At 49.4% G+C, this 22,411-nt stretch overlaps 7 protein-coding genes across 7 annotated transcripts; 2 read left to right on the forward strand and 5 right to left on the reverse strand.

Moving 5' to 3' along the window:
* Positions 1-8,054: 8,054 nt before the first annotated feature.
* On the reverse strand, positions 8,055-9,829 carry FIESC28_00001 (uncharacterized protein; the record flags this gene model as incomplete). Its single annotated transcript, XM_031154152.1, has 3 exons — positions 8,055-8,312; positions 8,372-8,826; positions 9,139-9,829. 3 exons carry the CDS (start codon positions 9,827-9,829, stop codon positions 8,055-8,057), a joined length of 1,404 nt encoding a protein of 467 aa, XP_031021729.1.
* Positions 9,830-10,603: 774 nt separating this feature from the next.
* On the reverse strand, positions 10,604-12,114 carry FIESC28_00002 (uncharacterized protein; the record flags this gene model as incomplete). The annotated part of the gene is made up of 3 exons (XM_031154153.1): positions 10,604-11,426; positions 11,476-11,839; positions 11,895-12,114. 3 exons carry the CDS (start codon positions 12,112-12,114, stop codon positions 10,604-10,606), a joined length of 1,407 nt encoding a protein of 468 aa, XP_031021730.1.
* A 579-nt stretch (positions 12,115-12,693) lies between these two features.
* Positions 12,694-13,143, reverse strand: FIESC28_00003 (uncharacterized protein; the record flags this gene model as incomplete). Its single annotated transcript, XM_031154154.1, has 3 exons — positions 12,694-12,840; positions 12,903-13,042; positions 13,116-13,143. 3 exons carry the CDS (start codon positions 13,141-13,143, stop codon positions 12,694-12,696), a joined length of 315 nt encoding a protein of 104 aa, XP_031021731.1.
* Positions 13,144-13,587: 444 nt separating this feature from the next.
* FIESC28_00004 (uncharacterized protein) lies at positions 13,588-16,463 on the forward strand (the record flags this gene model as incomplete). Its single annotated transcript, XM_031154155.1, has 3 exons — positions 13,588-15,100; positions 15,151-15,310; positions 15,365-16,463. The coding sequence occupies 3 exons, from the start codon at positions 13,588-13,590 to the stop codon at positions 16,461-16,463; spliced, it is 2,772 nt and encodes a 923-aa protein (XP_031021732.1).
* A 1,486-nt stretch (positions 16,464-17,949) lies between these two features.
* On the reverse strand, positions 17,950-19,269 carry FIESC28_00005 (uncharacterized protein; the record flags this gene model as incomplete). Its single annotated transcript, XM_031154156.1, has 4 exons — positions 17,950-18,470; positions 18,532-18,878; positions 18,939-19,047; positions 19,218-19,269. 4 exons carry the CDS (start codon positions 19,267-19,269, stop codon positions 17,950-17,952), a joined length of 1,029 nt encoding a protein of 342 aa, XP_031021733.1.
* Positions 19,270-20,686: 1,417 nt separating this feature from the next.
* Positions 20,687-21,229, forward strand: FIESC28_00006 (uncharacterized protein; the record flags this gene model as incomplete). Its single annotated transcript, XM_031154157.1, has 1 exon — positions 20,687-21,229. The coding sequence occupies one exon, from the start codon at positions 20,687-20,689 to the stop codon at positions 21,227-21,229; it is 543 nt and encodes a 180-aa protein (XP_031021734.1).
* A 381-nt stretch (positions 21,230-21,610) lies between these two features.
* FIESC28_00007 (uncharacterized protein) lies at positions 21,611-22,240 on the reverse strand (the record flags this gene model as incomplete). The annotated part of the gene is made up of 2 exons (XM_031154158.1): positions 21,611-22,014; positions 22,072-22,240. 2 exons carry the CDS (start codon positions 22,238-22,240, stop codon positions 21,611-21,613), a joined length of 573 nt encoding a protein of 190 aa, XP_031021735.1.
* Positions 22,241-22,411: the final 171 nt, after the last annotated feature.

The raw sequence follows: 22,411 nt of genomic DNA on the forward strand, positions 1-22,411 counted from the left end.
TTTTTTTTCCTTTCCTTCTTTACCAATGTCGCTGTACTCCCTAAGGATCCAATATCAGATCCAAATGCAAAATCTCGATTTGGCACCCCTGGTCCACTGTCAACAATACCTTAGCTGGACGCATTTTGGAAGCCTACTTAAGGCTAGCCTAGCCAAGCGAAGCTAAACTCGGCGTAATAGTATGACACAGCTCGACTCAGCTCACTTCAGCTTTACGGGTATGGATACTTTATTTACTGGTTGCATATTGTTTGAGTCCTGTTTCTACTCTTCCATCTACCTGCCTACAGTAGAGTCCAAAGGGTAGCGCAATACCAACAACACCACCGTCTTGCTGGCGCGCGGGCGGCTCAGGCCCAATAGGACCCCTTCCCTCGGGCATGGCGCTTTGATTTTGTTTCTTATTCCTGATTACTGGTATCGATCCGTCGATCCACTAGACTAGCTTAGCTTAGTCTCTCAGTGCCATACAATGCATGGACAGTAGAGTAGGGAGTACGTACTCTACCTACCTGATTCAACCCGTCAGGTAGGCCGTGTCTGATCGATGATTGATGGAGGCATCAGATTGCAGCAGCACTAAAGAACCGGCTCGACGGTGTCCCGAATCAAGGGACCTTGCTACTCTAGGGAGCCTGGGTGTGGACTAGTCCCAAGTTGGCAGCACAGCATGTCCCAACCGGGAAGTTTGAGAAGACAGGGTAGCATTTTGTGCCGTGGGTGTGGTTGTTAAGTTAACTAATGTTTCTGTTTCTGTTGCTGTTTCTGGCGACGCAACGCTTTTTTCGGTGCCCAAGGACGCGGGCAAGATGGTGTGTTGATTGATCATGGGTATTGGTGGAGAGATCGGGGAGCCGCCAACAGCCCCGGGCCGTGTTTTGTCTGAAAATATCCCGTCTTTTTCTCTCCCTTTTCACAGTACAGTATCTGTAGAGTCAGAGTCAATATGTGCCGTGACGGCATTGTAGGTATTGTGATGTCTGATTTCCCGCACCGTTGACTGGCATCCAAGTCGGACTATTTTTTACATCAGCCTGACCACATTCTCTGTTTCGGCTCAGACAAGGTTGTTTTGCTTCTTGTTTAATATGCAATGTAGCGCGCTCAAACCCCCTCCTGCCTGACTCAATTGCAAGGCAAGCCAAGACTCGACCCGGTCGGGTTCAATCAGATCACCAACTGAATACTCCTCCTGTATACCCAGAAGAGGAGAGGAGAAAGAGGAGAAAGAGGTCAGGGTCACGATGATGAGCCAGGGTCAGGGGCAGGTCCACGCGGTCCACGCGACAATAATAACCGTGAGTTGAGCTGCGTTGAGTTGAGCTTTGTTCGCAATCTTACCCGGACGTTGTCGTTCACCTGTCACGTCACACCCAGCAGCCTGAATGCTACTGCACATCAACTGTGATTACCCACGCAGTCGGGTTGGGTTGTGATGGACCTGGGTTGAACTGGGCTGAGCTGGGCTGGGGATACGGATAGATTGGGGTCGCAGGTCGCAAGCCTCACTTAAAACAATGCATACATACTTGACCTGCTCTGTACCGGGTAAAGGCGACTCCATCCCAACCTCTCATTGATTGATTGATGTTAACTGGGGAACATGGAACATGGACACTCCACCACGGTGAGTGAGGCCTCTTGACTTGATGGCAATCTACAACAGTCAGTAGCACAAGGCGATAGATTACCTTATGGATCTTATTTACCATGTCCTTAAGGCGTACCTACTAACTTAGGTACCGCTGATTATTCTGGGGCAGCTGATTGATGTCGGCACTCGAAGATACAGTACCCGCGGGACCTTATTATCTGCTGTAACAGTAGTAGTACAGTAGTGCCCACAAGGACGGGAGCCAATCTTGGTCTTGCTCGTTGCTCAATGGCCTTGGTGTCGATCCCGCAGGCCAACAGAACAAGGGTCGTGTCGTGGCAGCGGCCGAAATGCAAGTTCGTTCCATTCCGTAGCAAATTTTCCGGACCCTTGAACCAATCACTCGGAAGGGACTTGACCCGACGATGCAAGAATCCATGTCTCTGTCATAAATGCGGATCTGAGTTACTGTGAATTGTACTGTACTGTACCCGTACGATAGGGGTTGTTGTTGCGATTGACTGCCCTGCCATGGAGATCAATCTCCCTTTTTTCCCCAGTATGACGTGCCTACCCAAACAAACAGTCCGAATGGCTTCGGGGAGATCTTTCGGTACTAAGGTAGTATGTAGGTCGGTCGGTAGATGCAGGTATGTATCTAGGTACCGTCTTTCGGTGTCGCACAATCAATACAACCTTGGTGTTGTGTGTTGCCCCGGGCCTCTCTTGTTTTGCAGCATCTTGGTCCGTGTACGGTTGTGCAACCAATGATTCTATTTTCTGAGCTGCTTTGGAGTGAAATCTGATCTGTACTGGTTCCGTGAGTATGGTACAGCACTTGACGGTAACGCAAACCTCCTAGTTGAACGTCAACCAACATCGTTGCCATACAGTAGCCCCAACGGTCAACGGGAGGGGCAACAACGAATACGTACTGCATCTGCGTGACTACGTAGAGGTTGCGGTTACAGTTACAGTGAAATAAACTGCACCCTTGCTCAAATTATACGAAACACCATTGATTGGACACGAGAACAAGCTGAGAGATCCTAGTAATTTACCCAACGTTCACACAACACTGAACACATGTAGGGGACATGGACAAGCATAGCTGTAGCAAGAGGGTCCAGCGCATACCATGTTATCGTTCTCTTTGTTCTGTGCTACTACAGTAAGGAACAGATTTGGTCGAGAGGCCAACCGCATATCGGAGTCGGCAATACCGCAAATCAAAAGAAAAGAAGAACTGTGACCCCAGTCCCGAATAATAAGATAAAAAGCAACCTCCAGTGTCACAGGGTCATTCGTACCTAGGAAATGGAACCTGCAGTAAGGTACGGATACAGTACAGAGTCATTCACCAATCCACCTTATTACTGGTACGGTGCTGTACAGTCTCAGGGGACCCTGCCCCGACAATTTGGTTGGGTGTACAGCAAAGTACAGGGTAGTGTCACCGACGAGGCGGGCTGCCCGTTTAGCTGAGAGCTGGAGACAGGGTTCTTGGTGGCAGCCGATGACATTCGGGGTGGCTCACATGAAACCAGGACGTTGCAATGGGTTCCCTTTTTGATGACGATTACGAAGATAAGGACAAGACTCACGAACCCAAAATTCAGGTGAAGCTGGAGAACTCATCTGCGAGCAAAAGCAAAAAGACAAGGACAGGCAGAGTCTAAAGAACAACTGGCAAGTAAAATGCTACCTCACCTGCAGCATCTCGACGTAGTGTAGCAGGTACATTAGGTTAACATTACATTGCTCTACTGTAGATTATAAAACGTAATCTACGATACTACACTAGAAACAACCCAGCAGCGGATCAGTGATATGTGACCGGTGAATGTGCAACGTATATATGCACCCAGTAGGTTAGACCATAACGATCACTCCTCCACTGTCTCAACATGACTCTTGTCTATTGCTATTACCGCCATTGTGGTCAGATCGCTCATTGCATCACCGACAGTTGAAGCATGAGTAAGGACAAGGTATAGTAGACCCGACGGCCGACCCAGAATTGCATACCTTGACAACATGGGCTTTACAAAATGCCCTCACCCCGGTAGGAGAGGAGTAGACCCGGATGGATTGCGATCTTCAACCGCCTAATTAATGAATGACTTTATTCTGGATCCATTGGCACTCCACTTGCTCCAGAAAAGCTAGATAATTACACCAAAAGAATCCCTGGAATTATAGAGCATGAAGCAGTTCAATCCAATTTCTGGATCTAAACAGAGCGATGGCATTGCAGTCAAATGTGCAGAAAGCAACAAAAGCAGGAGATTTACTATATCTGTACAACTTCTATTTGAGACAAGATATGTAATACTAATCCTGGAGCGGTTATTGAACTGGTACGTACAGTACTGTCAAGGGACGGCATTAGATGGGATGGGATGGCAGGCAGTCGGTGCCGGGATTTATAACGAGCGCCAGTCTCAACGGTTTCTTTATTCTCACGATTAGTGATCTGATCGCCAGGGGGGCCTACTTGATGCTGAGTGTGTCACGTCACGATCCAGCTCCCTACTCCCTACAGTGTAGTCAGTAGTCAATACAGGCCTCTTCAGTGCTGGAGTGTCTGAGTGTTCAGTGTTCAGTGTGTGTTCAGGTCATGTTTTTGTCCGCTGTTGGAGCTTGGGCCATCTCCCGAAGAATTTCGGGCGCCCGTTGCGCTTCGGCCTTGATGGGGCTGGCCTTGAGGGTCTCTCATTGGCTCGTATGACTCTGATCTGCCATCAGGTGGGTCATCGTCTATCACATCTTCACCCTGTTCCCTGCGACCCTAAGAATGATCTTCCTTGATTACTCAATGAAACCATGACCCTGTCAAGCTGATGCTTCCCTGGTGCTTCCACCGTTCTGGCGCCTGTCACAGAGACATGCACGCTTTGGCACTCTGCTGTCGGAGCGGAGTGGCTTTGCTGTCGATGGACGATCAGACCGTTGCCGATCGGACCCATTGTTTATTCAACTGCTGGGCTGGGTGTCAAAACAAGGGTTCGGCTTTTGGCACAGATCATCGAGCATTACCTACCTACCTGAGAATCATACAGTCAAGTCAACAGGTGGGTAGTCTAGGTATGGATGGATGGATGGCACTGAGCAATTCCATACCAACTGTTGGTTCTAACTGTACTACAGTAGCCAGAACCGTTCCGTTGGCTAGGCCTACCACTGGCACGGTTCACCGTTTGCGCGACTCAGAGAGTCTTGATCGGTGATCCTAACGACCTTGAGATTAACTTTTCTTCCCCTTGACGCTTCAAGCTTCATCAGAACGGCTGAGGCTATCGATACCTCGACCGCTGCTTGCGGCCTAGGGCGTGCCGCTATTCACTGACCCTGAGTCAGCCACAGAGGATGCTACTCAATACACGATCCATGCCAAATATCTTGGCTCGATGCGGAGCAAGGATCATAATCCAGCTAGAAGGTCCACTACCGCTCCCGCTCACCGTTGGCTAGACAGACTCCCCTTTGACCTGCTTCGCCCTAGAACCCAGAGGATCAGAGACACCTAGGCTGCTAAAGGGCCCCTGACCCTGGCCCTGATCCTGACCTTGGCCTGGCGCTGGCGTTGGCGCTGGCTCAAGAGTCGAGAGTCAAGACTGAACCCTCCCTGAGACCTGCCTGTGTCGTGCTCCCCGGTTCCCCAATCTTCGCTCCTAGACTGTACTGAACTGACAAGGGCCGCTGCGATGGTCTCAACCCGGATCGTGGGTAGGTTCCATTGTACCTCATCTTATCTTCTTAGTACAACGAAAAAGAAACCACTGCATGTTAATGCGTATGTATGCATGATACATGCCTACACGATCAACTCCACAGATTCTTTCACGGATGTATTCTGTTCCGACGATTCCATCTGCGCTATTTGCCGTTGCTGTAATTACGACATTGCCGTTTTGGTGCGTCACGTCGATAGACATGGTCGTTTGCGATCTCTCCACCACTGGTCGGTGATGGATGATCGTACGCAGTCGAGAAATGTCTGTATGGCGACTATACCGTGGCATTAAAGCTGCGTTCGAACGTCTTCCTTGCACAACGCTATGTCTTTACATATTTCCTCATTCCTGATTTTTTTGGTGCTCTGATGCTTTCCTTTTCTGGTATTGACGATGGTACGATGGTGGATCGACATTGTCAAGTAATCAATTAGACAGAGCAGAAAACTCTATCGACGAACTACAGGTGCAGCACTCATGGATCTACGACTTCCGTTGATCTTCAACTGTTCTGCATACATTCTCGGAGACAATGTCACTGCATGGAAAGACGTTCAATGTACTCGAGGATAGGGTTTTGACAGGAGACTACTGCTTCTTCAAAATGATGATGTCTCTAACCCGATCCTTCTTGTATCGCGAGGCTAACGGGTAAATTGATACTGCTACATGAGTGACAAATCCTTTAGCTGACCCCAAGCCTAGACGCGCCTATGTCAGCCTACTGGAATATTGACCACAGGCGGTTAAAGGAACGGGACGCTGTAGCCTTCCCACGCTCTGGACTCCCGTCGCCATAACGAATTGCCCATTCCGTTATTCTTGTCGCTACAGCATATATACGACGCTATGTTAGTGCCCGTAGACACAGCAAACAACGCCTCCCCTGCGTCCCGGGTATTGTAGGCTATCTTACATGAGCGCGGGAACCAACAACGCGGTTCAACAGCCCTGCAGAGAGGTGGGCGCCTCGAAGAAAGGATGTTAGTATACAGAAAATGGAGTTGAGTGGTAGGAGGTAGGTCTAATCACCCAATGAGACTAGACCAAACGGACAATCGGACAAACAAACCTACACAGTTTGCTCGAGTCTCGACGGTTGAGTAAATGTTTCTCTTTTTCTCTTTCCCTAACCCGGAATAGAGAGGGGTGCCCGAAACGTTGGATTGGGTTTGGAAGGAACGGATGGACGGGGAGTAAGACTCAACGAACGCGGATGTCAAATCAATAGTGACTTCTACCAGAAACAAACCACCTAAACACCGGAAGTACTGCACTGGGCGGTTGCTAAGCCTGTCCTGAGGGAGACTAGACCCAGAGATCTGGTTTCAGTGCTCTCGCTTATCGTCTCAGATCGGGGAGGGTGAGAAAAAGTGCAGGGCCACTCGATCCGCCACCGGTAGCCGCTAACTGACTACACCTTAGTCATTCACACTGACCTACCTTCCCGTGCCCGACTTTCACCTGCCACCTGCCACCTGCCACCTGCCACCTGCCACCTGCCACTTGGACTTTGCGCTTGCCCTGAGGCACCCCTACAGCTTCAAGCCAAAGCCATAGCCAAAAGCCAGAGCCAAAAGCCAAAGCACCTCCTCGTCACATCTATCACATCCATCACATCATACCATGCCGTATCACATCACAGAATGTGGATCATCAAACTCTATTCCTTCTTTCTGACGTTTGCCGTGATCGATCCCTCTGAGAACGGACGAGGCTATCACCAACCGTTCGTTCGCTCCTGGTGTCTGATCGATCTGACGTATGCATTATTATATCACACATTCGTCAACCGCTCAGTTCGTGTTTCATGGCTTGATCGAGCTGTGCAGTACTGTAGTTATCGTGATGTTTTAAAGGCTGTTGCTAATTGACTTACATATGTTCTACAAAAACCAATGTCGACCATACCAATTCGTATGCGACGCACCTGTCAAGCGAAACCTGAACACATACAACCTATACTGTCGTAAAGCTTGAATCGCGTCTCTATTCCCAACGCTTCAGTCCAGGCACAACTGCAGACTTCGCTAGGCTATCGGTCGATAAACGGTATGCCCTGACCTAGTCAACCGACAGTAGTCTAGTTGCCATGCCATGTTGTCGTGGAGGGGGATAGACAGTTTTACTACCTTACCCGTCCCGTTGATGGTTCCCTGACTAGCGACAATCACATTCCTCCCTTCCCGCTGCCGATGCAGCAGTCATACTCGATTCAGTGCTCGATGGAGCAACATTCCAGTCCTCGACGCCACTCGTGGGCCGTTCTGGTTTCGTTAACCTTGATTCGTCAACTATATGAACTTTGAGCCTCATTTAAGGTTCCACACCAAGGCGCTTTTGTCCGATTTGACAGAGTTGACACTGACATTGACATTGACAGAGTTGACATTGACATTGACAGTTGACAGTGGTCTAGTCTTCTCCAGGTTTTTACATAAACAGCACTCTAACTTGCCCTCTAGAGCTAGATCCCGTCGAGCCCGCCTCACCCGCTTCCTACTGCGGTATCTATCATGGCATACTATACTTGTTCCGTCGAATTTTGAGCCTCGCCCATGCGACCCCTCTCAGTCATGCCACCTACGTTCGCTCCCGAGCCTATCATTCTTGCCTTGACCAAAGTTGATATATCTCCCGGCAACACCCCATGCTGTAATGGGAAATATCCTCGTCAACCTCACCCCTCATATAAACTTTAGCCGTTGATATAATAGAAAACCTTAACTGTTCGCCCAGACCAAAGAAGACTTTGCCTTCGGATACTTTGCACGCAAAAGGTCCCGGTTGTATGTCAATGAGTCCTGGTTGACACGGGACCGAGACGTTACCGTTAGCAGGGCCTTAGGAGTTCTCCTGGTCCGGAACTGTTGTCCGCGTCCGGACGCGATAACTTCGCCGTCTGTATACACTCCATTGATCTCGACCTCGAATTCTCTTGACGGATTTGAGCCGTTGGTCGACCAGTCGGTGGTGCCTGACTGTTTTCGTTCTGAGCTACCGGGCGTTCTCTAGATGCCTTGGCCCCGCCCAACCGTACAACTGTTGTATCGTCTCCAGGTACAAACGAGAACTGGCGGCGATGGTGAGTGTGTCCTCGATGAGTACTTTGATCAGGCGTTTCCTCCAGAACCCTGTCGTGTCCTCCCTGTCCATGCTTATGCATGCCTGTTATCTCGGCATGTATTGGCTGGTTAACAACACCGACCTCCTGCTGTGCCGGTGTCTTCTCGGTTGAATGGCGCTTCTGCCCGGGACTGCCTTCGTGCGGCGGTTCATTGACTGTGCCGTGCGTGGCTGGGCCATTGAGAGTAATAGAGTCGTCTCTAGAGTGCTGTCCTACTCGGCAGTGTTTACGGCGTGTCTTACTCTGGCTGATAACTTGAGCCTCAGATCGGCGAGTACCTCCGCTAGGACCTTTTGTTTCCTCAAGTTTTCGAAAGGCCTTGCTCAGCCTGATCTCATTGCTAGTGTCCGTTGTTCGTGTCCGGGACACTGATATCCGTAAGTCAGCATAAGATTACTTTGTTTTGCTCGAGTTTAACACCCACACACTGTTCCTTGCCGTGTCGGCAAGGCCGACTCAATTGCGGTATCGGTGCATATACTTTGAGTAGCTTCAGAGGCTTTTGATATTGGCTGTCAGTTACTGCAGCAAAAGATTGTCTTTTAAGACTTAGAGAGTCAAAACGAGGTCTAGATGCTGACGCAAAGTATCATGACGTGTCTAAGTCATTTCTCCCTTATGCTCCAGTCGGCCAACTTTTCTGATACCTTGGTAACATTGAGGCTTGGATAAACACTTACTATCACTCGTTACGACACCTTCACTGAAGTTTGGCTTGACAGTAGTTGGCCCTTTTGAGGTACTCCCTGGCTTTGTTCTGATGAGGCTCCCTGCTCTGGCCAACACCACAGCCTCCATGCCCTTGTTGGACGTTTGATGAATGAACATCTCAAGTCGCTTGACTTCGGCTTTGTATCGTGCGTCCTGACGTATCCAACGCTCTTCTATTTGTTTGTGTCGCTCGGTCTCCTTCTTCGACGCATCTTGTGCTTCTGTCAGTTGTGATTCGAGCTTGGCGATTTTGCTGTGTCGAGTGCCATAGAATTCGCAAAGAAGTAAAACATGTGGACGATACTCAGCAGACAGTGGCTCATTTGGTCTCGTCATTAACGTAGCGCGCAAAGCTTCTGTCACTTGGTCAACAGATGGGTTGCGCCAAACCTGTTGGTTTGCATTGATGAACTCCTTGTCTGCTTCGTCCAAAATGGAGTCTGCGCTATTCAACGAGGTAGTGCCTCTGTCGGGTTGAGATACGCCTTGCCAGCTCGTAAGTCGAGTCATTCTCTCTCTCGGACGCGGAGTATGCGTTTCCTTGTTTTCGGGGGCCTCTTTGAGCATTTCCTGCAGGGCAGCTTCAGAGCGACGTGACTTGAGGGCATGATGGCATACTCTGTTGACCCCGAGAAAGCGGCGCCAGTTTGAGTCGGTCATGGTGATATTTGTATTTGTATCTGGAAGACTGTCTGATATTCAATGAGGGTTTGTTATGTCTCTGTTTCTGGATTGATGTTTGATGTTTGACGGATGGGTGATGCGATTGCTATTTCGGCTGCTCTGGCACTGGCGAACACAAGCAGTGGAAGCCTGCACTGAATTTCAAGATTCTAGTGAACTGTTTGCCTACGCAGGTGCCGTTTGTGATTCACAATCTTCTGTTTCCTCATTTCCACGTCAGATGCTGCTTCTATTGCGTTTGATGGATATTCCCTCTTCATGGGGTCTTATGGATAGTCACTCTTACTTGGGTTACTGGGACACTGTCAGAGTACTAAGTTTCCCAAGATATTTAGGCAGGCAGCTTTAGTTGGATACTTAGAACGTTAAGAAGGTACTTGAATGGATCGAGACCACTGTTGTAGTCAAACAGAGTTCTTTCATGGTGACTTGAGATTTTTCATTGATCGTACATAGTCAGTGTTATGCCGAGCGACAAGCATGATTCCGTGGTGCTGTATCTTCAACCCTTCGTTTGATAAAGCTTGCATAGCCGCTTCTTAATGGTTCGTATAATGGACTTTAACAGACTGATACGCTGAGCATTCATCCCTTGTATTCCTAGCTACACAGTTCCCCTTCCCGATACCCCTTGCACCCGATACTGCTTAAACACTCGAAAGGCATTCGACGAAACCTGTCATAGTAACGAATTAGGATATGTCCTCAAACGTCAACTTCAGAATTACTGCCAATTTTCTGGCTTGAAGATTACGCATCTCCTGTCGTCCACTCGTTGTCAGTCATCCTCCACCCAGTCTTGATCGACAATTCTGCTTTGGCAACCATGGCCTTCACATTCGTAACATGCTCAGAGCTCTTGACCTCGTGTTTGGTAGCTGCAGCTTCCATCTCTGTGATATCACTGTCCTTCAATTCCTCTGTCAAAAGCCCCTGAATCGCAAAATTAGCAGTTGCCTCAGCCAAGGATAGGACCACAAGACTTTCAGTTGTCTGGCACTCTGATATCCTAAACTTATCACCACGGAGGTAATCGGATCGTGTAGGAAATGTGACTGCACTGCTCGTTTCTGTCTCCTCTGAGATATCGGATAAAGAAGAAGCTGTCCAGGCCAGTGGCAGAGGTTTCGCTTCTTCGTGGGCAACTAGCCTCTTGATTGGAATCTCTGGTAGGGGACGGGTGGAAAAGTTCATTGGGAGTATCACAGGGGCGTTCTCCAATCGTCCGGGAGACTGTGTAGGCGGCTCGGATTGAGACTTGGATGGGGAATCTTGATCCGGTTCAAGGTGTTCAATGAGTTCGAAGCTCAAAGGCTCTGCAAACGACACTTTTTTGCTAGATGATTTATCCTTGCCCTCTTCGGCTCTTGTGTTCTTTGCTGGTTTCGACTCGACCTGTAATGACGGGTCATCCGGTTTGTTGGGGCGAGGTGCCAGACTCAGCTGATAAAGATTCGACCAGGTGCGGTAGTGGAAACGGAACGTGACGAACGGGGATTCTTTTGAATCGATGAGAATCCAATCGTAGTAACAAGCGTCTTCTGGCCAATCCAGCAGCCCGCCTGAAGGTGACCTATTGTCAATTAACGAAGCTGCCATCAGGAACTGGTAGAGGGACTTACCCGAGTCCATAGGTCTCCTGATTACGGTGTTTTTCTAGGACTGGCAGTCTTCGGATTCGTCCTTTGGCCCGAAAGACTTGGGCTTCGATGAAACCACCCTCTTCTGCAACTGATTGATTCTCGGCGGGTAGAAAGCAGAAGCGGCGTGCCTCTATGCCATCCCTGGTGTGCAGTATGCCTTCTTCTTTGTATTTCCAGCGATCACTTGGTATGCACAGCGAGTGCGTCATACAACCCGAGCCATCAACGCCAGACTCTGTACCGCAGTTGGCGACATTTCTCCCGTTCATGAATATCTTGAAATAGAAGAATGGCGGCGGCTGGGTCACTTTTTTGATCGAGTAATAGATTCCGAGGTTTGTACCTGGTTCGAGTGTCAGACAACAGTGTACAATTTGCTCAACATTATGGCAAGCTACCTGGCTCAGAAGGAACATAGACAGAGATTCGGGGACTCTGTTTTTGTGCCTGCTGTAGTGACGATAAAAGGCGATTTAATCCATTGCGGTCCTGGCCAAGTAGGCCACTGGTTGACGGCAGAACATATTCCGAAGAGGAATTTGATAAAGGAAATTCGGGGAGCTTTTTGGACCCGGGTTCGGTGATGATGGCAAATTGAACGCCCTGGAAGGAAGGCATATTGCGCAAACCGGATTTCGAAAGACAATGATAGAGAAAGAATCAGGACTCTGGCGAAAAGATCTAAGCATTTGTGCGAGGTGTATGCAGCGTTACGAGTTGGCGTAGGGGTCAAGTTGAGCAGAAACCGGCCGTCAGTGTTGCCGGCTAGCGAGCATGATTGCGTCTAAAACAGAACGACCATAGTATTCTTGCCGCATTTTCGTCTAATCAATAAAACCTGATTAGGTGCCTGAAATAGGACGGGGTTTTTGCAATTGTTTTCATTTCGCTGTCCGCCTGGTAGGAAATGTGTTGCTTCCCGTAGTGCATGCACATTGACAGAGGTCAGGTAACATAAGGGGAATTCAAGAACTCGGCCGGCATTCCCTTGACAACATGATATCGATTTCACCTGAGCATCAACAATTGATTGCAGTCTTGCAGATAGAACATTGCCCAGAAAATCACAGAACATGACCGCGATCAGTTGAACAAATCAATTCCGTTCCTTCGTATACAGTCGATCGATACGAGGAATTCGGCGAGCATACTAAGAGCGTTCGAATAACATTCATCGAGTAATTCCAGATCTACCATCTAGCTTTGTCCCATGACCTTCTTTGAGTCTTCCTCCTTGTCGATAAGTCCCAAACTCCTTATTTGCTTCACGCTGGGAGCATCGTCGCGTGCCGTGGAGGACTCGGAGCGAGCATAGGCGGCTTGCATAGCAAGAGCTCGGGCATGCTACAAGGGTTGTGTCAGTTCGCTGATGATGCTAGGAGCACCGATGGCGACTATAGACCTACCTCCTTCTTGTGGTGGAGGCACTCGTAGTAATCCTCGAGAGCCATACCGCACTTCTTCTTTCCAGAATCATCAGCGGCAGAGGTATTGACAACATAGCATCCCATAACCTCTTGCCAAAAGGGAAAGCAGCGGCCGACGCCTAAAGTCCAAGTTGATGTCGTCAGTCTTTGACTGCTTTTATATCGATTTTATCGCTGCCGTGGCAGACTTACCGCCGTTCATTCCATATCCCGACGCCATCTTGAGCCAATTGAGTATTTATCGAGGCTTTGCGCGGGTCGGGTGAAGAGTCGTCGTTGAATCGCGGTTCGTTGGTCGTTAAACAGTCAGTCGGTCGTCAAGTCAAGTCGAGCCGATGAGTTCACCCGTACCTTGGCCGAGCCTTGACTGGGTTAGCAAATCAGAGCAAGTGGATTGGTCGAATTGGTGGGGCTACTTTCACTTAAATACCGCTTGCCGTATTAGGTCCATCTGTGGCGCATGGTGTGGCTGAGGTAGCTTAGCTCTAGGTACTCCCAGCAAGGAGTAGGAGTGCCCAGTAGCTTACCTCACTGGCCAATACCTGCCACTTTGTTAGTTGTACAGTAGAGTTGATGCACATGACGACGGTGTCAAGAGCAACAAGACTAACACTCAATAACTCATCAACCCTCACAATATCCGTCTTGTTAACAGTCAGGCACAATGGCGGCTCATATGTCCCTGAGTCCTGCCAAAGTGGTGCTCCTGGCGGTACACTTTGCGACTATCGCCGACATTGACAGCTTGGCCTGTCTTATAACCCAACATGCTACAGTCTTGCGTCCAGAGTTGACGCTTCGCATTATCCTCACATATCTCCCTGAAACTCTCAGTCCGTCGGCCTATGTGCCTTTGTTGGAAGCCATACTCGCCAACGAACCACTGCCGCAATCAAATCCAGACCACCAACTTGACATTTCTCATGTTCACAATCTTCAAGACGAGCAAGCTTCGAGAAAAGTTAAGAAACTTCATCTGATCCCGCTCAAAAATGACGATGCACCTTTCAGCCACGAGGCCGATCCACTTACGTGTTTCCTCTTTTTGAGGGCCTACAGGATGGACGATGAGGCAGGCATGTTAGCCCAGGTTCCCGAGTTACTCTCCCCGTTCTTGGACCACTCGCCAGAGCTTCATACATGGGCCATCTCAACAGTACTTCCTCTGATCCGTAGAAATCATGAGTACTATCCTCAAAGGACCGCACGGTTATCGCTGCTTGAGTTTCAGAATCTCCCCGACAGAATGGCCATTGACTATCTACTCGCCGAAACGGGTACTGTTGAGGACGAATATGACCTGGCTGGCCGCGATCTGAGTGGATTAGTAGGACCTTGGCTACATAACGACTCGAGGTGGAAACGCGATGCCTTTAATGAAGATACCTCAAGTGATTCCGGTGCAGCGTCTGACCTTTCATGTCCCGGATGGGAGCAAGCTCTCGAGTGGCTCACCTCTAAAGCATCAACTTCATGGCGAGTTGCTTTGAAAGCTATTGAGTCCTGGGACGGGCCGTCGGATATCGATCTTGGAGGCGATTCTAGTGCCTGGTTCCAAGAAAATCAGCAACAGTATCTTGACCGTTCCTATGCCAGAGCTGTGTTGGCCTCGGCTTATCTTGTCCCTGATGCCGATGCTGAGGCACTGGAAGGCGCTTTTAGAATATGCAACAAGATTCGGTCCCTCTTGGACGAGGACAGCAACACAACACTCCAGGATGCAGTCGCAAGTCTTGCACCTGTGCCACCTTTTGATATGGATGGCGTCGGCGGTGTTAAAGCTTCAACATACTTGCGCAGCGAGTTGTTACAAAGCACGAATCCTCTCACAACTCCAAAAGAACAGTCTCTCGATTTACTGCCTACTCTAATACAAAGCGCCTATCTTCTCACCTGTTCAGGTGTTCCATGCACTGTCCGACAGGCAGGAGACTTGGCATTTATTCAAGATCAACAAGAACAAAAATCTGAGTTTGGTCGACTTGTACGAAATCTTCCTACGCGCGCATCCGATGATGACGATTTTTGGATCCGGGCACGACAGGAAGTTCTATGGTTATACAGCTGGGGAAATAAGCCAGCCCCTGATCAGGATGAGATTTTTCAAGGCGTTTTCGGAAGTGTCGCACTGGAGTTTATCGAAACAGAACTTTTGAAGGCATTGCTTTCGCGTTCACGTACGTTTTATCGGTATGATTTCTTAACACCAGTATCTAACACTTCCCAGGATATTCTCTAGCAAGGTCTCTATACGACCAAACAGGACCTGATGCTCCCCTTTCTACACAAGCCGTAATCAACACGGTTCAAAACTCGGCGTTGAGCGCATTCGATAATGCTTCCAATCCTAATCGCACTAGGGGAGGCTTGAAAAAGTGTGACGAGATGTAAGTCGACTTTAATCTTTTTACCGGGATCTTCTTTTCTAATCAAAATTTCAGTGTCAAAGCCTTTCCAACATTAATGGACAACACTCATCCGAATAGACAACGTGTTGAGGCGTTGCTAAGGGCTACCCATGCCTTGAGCGACTATCGTCTTGTTCTAAAACAGGGTGAACCCTTTAGCCCGGTGGTGTTGCGAGTGCACTCTGATCCTGTTTCCATCATCGAGAAGGTTCTGGAGCAGAACCCGAAGGCTTACACCCGTCTGCAAGAGTTCATCGAACTAGGAAACAACATGGTCGATGCAGGTTTGCCAACCCAAGCAAAGCGAGGCAATCACCACACAGCGACAATTGACCAGGGTTTTGTCCGCTCAATGGTCGAGAAGCGGATTGTTTCGATGTGCATCGAAGCGGCTTTACGAGAGGATGATTTCGAAACCGCGTATTCCTACGTAGTCAGCCGCCTCGGCGTTAGGGAGACTGAGCGCAAGAATGAACAATCCGGCATTTGCGACGAATGGTCCTGGAAAGCGGCACTTGACGCAGGCAAGTACGTGCGTACAGAGAGGTCCCAAAAACCAACACATCTTGGTACGGCGAGTGGAAACCCGGAGATTCGTCACCTTGAACAACGCATCGAGTGTTTGGCGACTTCCCTGCGTATCGCTCCCCCATCTCAACTTCAGGAAGTATTGAAAACTTTCCGACGCTGTGAGGAGCAATTGGACGCTGCAATCAAGGAGGAAGCTGCCCGGGAAGCAGCCTGGGATGCTGCAGGCGATTTCTCTGGTCTCCCTGGCTCATTTGATGGACCAGACCCAGATAAGGCTTATCCACCACGGAATATTACTGCCAGTGCGACCGCACGCCAAGCTGAAGAAGCACCAATGTCTCTGTTTGATCTCTCCAGGGCTACGGCACGGGTTGCCTCGAAGAACCTTACCGTCCTGTCAAGCTTGCAGGGCTCGCTACAGAACTCCTTCACATCTGACAAGACAAACCCAGAATCGGAATCCTCAGAATCTGAGCTTCATGATCAGAACAGAACGAGGAAGCGAGATCAGCTTAGAGAAGCTGCAACTGGTACACTGGTGTCTGGTGTAGGCTGGCTCCTTGGAGCCAATCCAAATCGTTCTGCCAGCGGGCAGCATTAACCTCGAGTCGGTTCAGTACGGAAGGCATATCTCTAGACTTAATTACAGATCGTCTCATAAAACATGTCCAGATGATCGGCGATGTTTACGACACTGAGGCAATGCCAAAAAGGATCGGGTAGGCGAATGCCTTCGAGAAAACATGTGTACAATGAAGACGTTGGGCAGTTTTGTATTAATTAGAAAGATGTACAAGACAATGTGAATAGAATACCTCCTCATGTAGCAGGTACCGAAGAAGACGGTGTCCCATATTTCTTCGAGACGGCATAGCATCTACTGTATGACACCGCAGCATCGCTCGATGCTTGACGCCTGATGTTTAATGCTGACTTTACGTCCTGCTCGAGCCATTCCTGAAGACAAAAGCAATAATTTACAGTCACCCAAACAATCAGAGTCTCCTGGGATATAAGAGGTCAAGGCTGCAACCAAGTCTCAGTCTTAGCCTGTGGAGATGCCTTTCTAGAACCCTCAACCAGATACTTTATCAAGTGTCAAGCACATGCTGCTGAAGGAACCACCCTACAGGTAAGTCAGTGAGATTTCAACTTGCAACCCTTACCATTGTTCAAATTCAAAGTTGTGAAACTCGGATGTCGGTTGGTTGAATATGTAAAACTCCTGTTGTTCGACACTATGACCCGGCTTGGCAAGATTGACTTCGACATGGTTGTGATGACTGGTATCGCAAATGGTGTAGGTTGGAGCGTATGTTATCATAGCTCAGTATATGAGTCCAGCGGGACATTATTCTTTTCAGTTGTAGGCGTCAAGTTGTTTACAGCGATTGATGTGTGGTTGAATGGCGTAAGGTGAAACATTTACATATGCTTCTGGATCAAAAAGTGATGTCAGTCAAGATGAGCATAGCCGGTGCTGGTGAAACAGGGCCTCAAGTCATCGTCTCGTATACCCCATAAAATTATGTGATACGAGGACAGCACAGGCAGTTGAGTCGCGAGGTCGCATTCGAGGTTGAGTTTAATAGTCCATGGGATTCACCGATTAGGCCGGAGTCGACATCTGGTTGATGTTGTGCTGCCAAAAGCTATCATAAAGTCGTCGAAGACGCGATGGATGACGATGAAGTGTTTGATTTGCAAAGATCCGGAAGCTGCCAAATTTGGTCCATCTGTGACCTTGTCGCAAAACCGACCAGCAATAAGAAAACTCAAGTGACGCAGGCCGAGTACCCATTTTTTGATTCCAATCCCTTAACTGTCGCAAATCACACTGAACTCCTGTGTAAGCAGAGCCTAATTCAGTCTGCTGTAGTCCATGAAAATAAAGAAATCAACGAAGAAATGACAATTAACAGAAGAAGTTGAGCAAGCAAAGCAGATGTGTTAGTAGAGGAAAGGAGAGAGGTATGACCCCGGGGACTGATCGTTCAGTCAGGTCGTGGTAAACGGCATCGATACGTTTACTGAATGCTTCGGTCGGGAGCGCCTAGGAGGATTAGCGGGTACATAACAGGCAGCACTCAATAGTAGCCCGAACCTCCATAGGCGTCGCGCGTCTCGGATCGAGAGGCAGACTCGCCATAACCAGCTCCTCCAGCGCCGGCAGCTGGGTCACGGCTTCTCGCAGCGTCTCGGTCGCCTCCGCGTTCGTATCGGTCACCGCCACGGTCGTAACCAGAGCCTCCGGGGCCTCCACGAGGAGGGTAACGGTCGCGATCCTCGCGGCCACCTCCGGCGTAACGGTCTCGGCCGTAGCCATCGTCGCGGTCGCGGCGTTCATAGCCTCGATCATAATCACGGCCGCCATAACCGCCTCGGTCGTCGTAACGGCGTTCCTCACGGTAGCTGCGGTCGTAGTCGCGGCCGCCTTCACGGCCACCTCCACTGCTGCCACCATAACCGCCTCCACGCTCTTCGTAACCTCGTCGCTCGTAGTTGCGGTCGTAGCCACGGTAGCGGTAGGGGTCATCGCGACCATAGCCGCCGCCGCCACCACCGTAACCGCCACGGCGGCGGTCTTCATAACGACCAGGACGGGGCTCTATCAGTGTGTCAATAGATTGCAGCAAGATTAAAGGGATGGCCTTTTGGGAATCACTTACCTCGCTTAGGAGGTCCAAAGTACTTGCCGGGGGTAGGGGTACGAGGACGGGCTCTGCGAGCCTTCTCAATGCTCAAGGTACGACCCTCGATGGTGTCGCCCTGTAGACCCTCCCTGGCGGCCTCGGCCTGCTCGGATGTGACCATCTTGACAAAGCCAAATCCACGAGACTCCTTTGTGTGGGGGTCGCGCATGATCTGGCATTTTTCGACGTCGCCATACTTCTCGAACATCTTGGAGACCTCAGCCTCGGAAAGCTTGGGGTGAATGCCAGTGACGAAGAGGTTAGAACCGGGGTTGACAGCACCGTCGTCGTCATCACGGGGAGCAGAAACATCCTTCATGTTGCTGTAGCGAGTGCATGTTAGCATCGGTCGTCAACCGTAAGAAGCCATCATCAAAACTAACCTGTCGCCATGACCGCCAGGCGAGGCGGAACGTCGGCGGCCGCCTTCGTTGTCGTCACGAGGTCGAGGCGAGGCGCTTCGGTTGTCACGCTCGTATCGAGGAGCCTCATCTAGAGGTCGGTTAGCTGTCTGCAAAAGTGCATCGATGAGGACTCGGCCGAGATGAAAGAGGCGAAATATCGGAAGCTGCAACCGATGGGAGGTGCATGTGGTGATGGGAAGGAATGTAGATTTAAAGAACAGGCGCGTCGACGTACGCGCCTGGAACTGAGTAACGAACCTTCGTATCGGTCGCCGTTGGCTGCCTCGTAATCCATCGCAGTGGTAGCCATTTCGTGTGATTTTGCCTAGTGAAATACCAGAGGTGCAATCAAGCCAGAAATGGTATAGATGCTGGTTGAGGATGAATGACTCAATCGCAGGCTGCAGCGTTGTTGGGGAAAAGGCGATGTTGAAGAAGGGAGAAAAAAAAAGTCGGCGTAGGGGGAAAGGGAAAAGCAAAGGCGCCGCAAGGCAGCAAACCCAGTATTAAGTATGTGGTTACTGTAGGTATAGGTAAGGACGGGAGCGTGCAGCAGAATAAATGCTTGGCAACTCGATGAAAGAAGCTGCGCAATAGAAAAGAACAAAGAAATTTAATCAAGGCCGATGGAAAGGCTTGAACAGTTTGTCAATGATGGATGGCAAACAGATAGTTCAGAACGGGGCCAGGCTGGGCTGTGATGGAAATGGATGATGAAGGTTACGTACAGTGGCTACTGCGAGGTACGGGGAAGTAGGTCAGCGTAAGCGTAAGCAAGCAGGCAAGGCAAGGCAAACCGCCTGTGCAACGCTGTGCCAACCGTCAGCGATGGAGCCCGCCTGACCTGACACGGGAGACCTTGAAATAAAAACAAAGTACCTAAATTTGCTGGCCATACACTGCTTGCGGTAAGTACCCAACAAGGCCACGGCTGTACCTGTGTCAGCTGAAGTTAGCGCAGTGAGCTTCCAGGTATCAAGTGCTAATCTCGATATCCGTCCCGTCTGCTTTGAACTTTGGAGGTGTTTGCCAGTTGTCTATCACTGTCGGTCATCAATCCACAATAGAGGCTTCAATACTCGCATAAAGACCGCCATTTTTGGTGAGCGTATGTATATGTGAGCTTTTAGATGAAAGATTTTGATTTTTTGTTCTTTGTACTTCAACGCCTGTGGCTGATATTGGTAGCCACCTAGTCCTGAGCAACATCCATGTAAACAATATGTTGGTGAGTTGAGTTGGATTCTAGATTCACTTTCCCATCAGCGAGAAGGGTTTAGTTCATCTTCGTCAAATAACTTGCAATAGAACTGGGCAGCCAATGTGCTTAATAACGTAATTTAAGAATAGTTTCTCATTTAACATGTAGATATATCTTAGCAAGTAATATCGACAGCATGGGTTGCTTACCCTAGAGCATTGGTCAACCAAATCTCAAACTAAAGTTTGGCGGCTATTCGTCGTTCAAAGGTGCCCATTACAAGTCACAACCCATGGAAATATCCGATCACTCTAGTGATACGGATACAACACTCAAAATGCAGGGACGTCGGCGCCAGACCTATTCAGTCCGAGTACCCAATCACCACCGAGCTGTCCTCTGCGGGGATTGAATGAATACCGAACTCACTCGCGCACTCACTCCAAAATCCATAGCTCTGAAATCCTGTAACCATACGCCAGCACTATAAATCTTGCCTCACCACGCTCTGTAGAGCATACATACAATGTCGCTTCAAGGGAAAGTTTACGCAATAACTGGTGGTGCGAGTGGCATCGGCTTCGCAACAGCCAAACTCCTCGCACAGCGCGGAGCAATTGTGAGCATCGCCGATGTTGACGCCGATGCCATGTCAAGTGCTACGGTATATCTCAAGGAGCAAGGTATCGTAGCCACGGTTTCTCGAGTTGACGTCTCCCAGAGGTCTGAGGTAGAAGGTTGGCTGGACGACACTGTTGCGAAGTACGGAAAACTCGACGGCGCAGCCAATGTGGCAGGTATAATTGGCAAACACCACGGCCTTCGTGCCGTAGCGGATCTAGAAGACGAGGAATGGCACAAGATCATTGCTGTGAACTTGACAGGGACAATGTATTGTTTGAGAGCGCAGCTTAATAGGATAGTGGACGGGGGATCTATCGTCAACGTCGCATCTATCCATGGCATTAAGGGCATGTGCCTTCTATACAATGCTGTCAATTTCGACTCTGACCATGGTGTACAGGATTTGCCAGACACGGAGCTTATGACGCAAGTAAACACGGGATAGTCGGTCTGACAAAAGCAGCAGCAAAGGAAAACGGTCACCGTGAGGTGAGAGTCAACGCTGTTGCTCCAGGCGCCATCTATACTCCCTTGATGAAGAAAGCATGGGACATCCACAACCGACCAGACGATGCCAAATTTGACGAGCCATCTGCCTTTCAACGCCAAGGCACATCAGAAGAGTGTGCCAATGTGATAGCCTTTCTCTTAGGGCCCGAGAGCACTTTCGTGAGTGGAAGCGTTTATGAGGTGGACGGAGCTTGGATATAAATAGTTGTTACACTCCTCTGCTGTCAGAGGCCGATCCGCTGGTGGACTCTGTCAAGTTAGAGGCAATACCGCAATTTTGATGGCGTTGTGCAGGGATAATTGTATTCTCATTTCGTTACCAGACGTCCTCAGGGTTGACAAAATGGTTCTCCCCGTCATCTCGAATATGCTGATGATCCTTGTCTCGCTTCATGGGCTTGCGCATATCAAAAGCGTCCTCACTGGATTTGGTGGGATCTGTGGCGTGATCGCCGTAATAGTCCTTGACAACGCGAAATACACTATATCCCAAATTCTTGTAGAGTGCAATAGCATTGTGATTGCTGCTCCGCACAAACAAGTCCACAAACCAAGCATTCTCGGCATCAGCTGCGACCTCTAACTGATCTGTCAAGATCTTGGCAATGCCGGATCTGCGTGCCTCTGGGGCAACAGTGAGTGCTGTTATGTGAGCATGCCACGGCAGATAATGCTCGGAGAATTTGTAGGCATCTGGTGAGGATTCAACCTTGCCCATGACTGTCAAGCGCAAGATTAGCTCCAGGCCAGCATGTAAAGGTTAGGATTGGGCCTTACTATATCCGACGATATTCCCATCCATATCCTCGCACACTTGGAAAAGTGATGGCCATTTTGCGTGATATTGAAGGTAAAAGTTAAGTTCGTATGTTTCCGTGAAAGGGTCGAGGTTGCACTTGGAAAACTTGTTCACATCGTCTGGGCGAAACCGCCGAAACGTAGCCATCTTTGATACCAGGTAGGTATTTGTTGGAAAACCTTGACCTCGACTGCACCTTGTTCTTTCAACAAAGAGTAACCTCGAAGCTGTTTGTGCGTAAAGTGGCTGTGTTTACGTGCAATGAGTTGTGGTTACAGATGCCGCACGCAGCCACAATAAACGTCTCGGAAGACTGCA

Source organism: Fusarium coffeatum, assembly GCF_003316985.1.
Source record: "Fusarium coffeatum strain FIESC_28 chromosome Unknown BRIP53273_contig_1, whole genome shotgun sequence".
Lineage (NCBI taxonomy): Eukaryota > Fungi > Ascomycota > Sordariomycetes > Hypocreales > Nectriaceae > Fusarium > Fusarium coffeatum.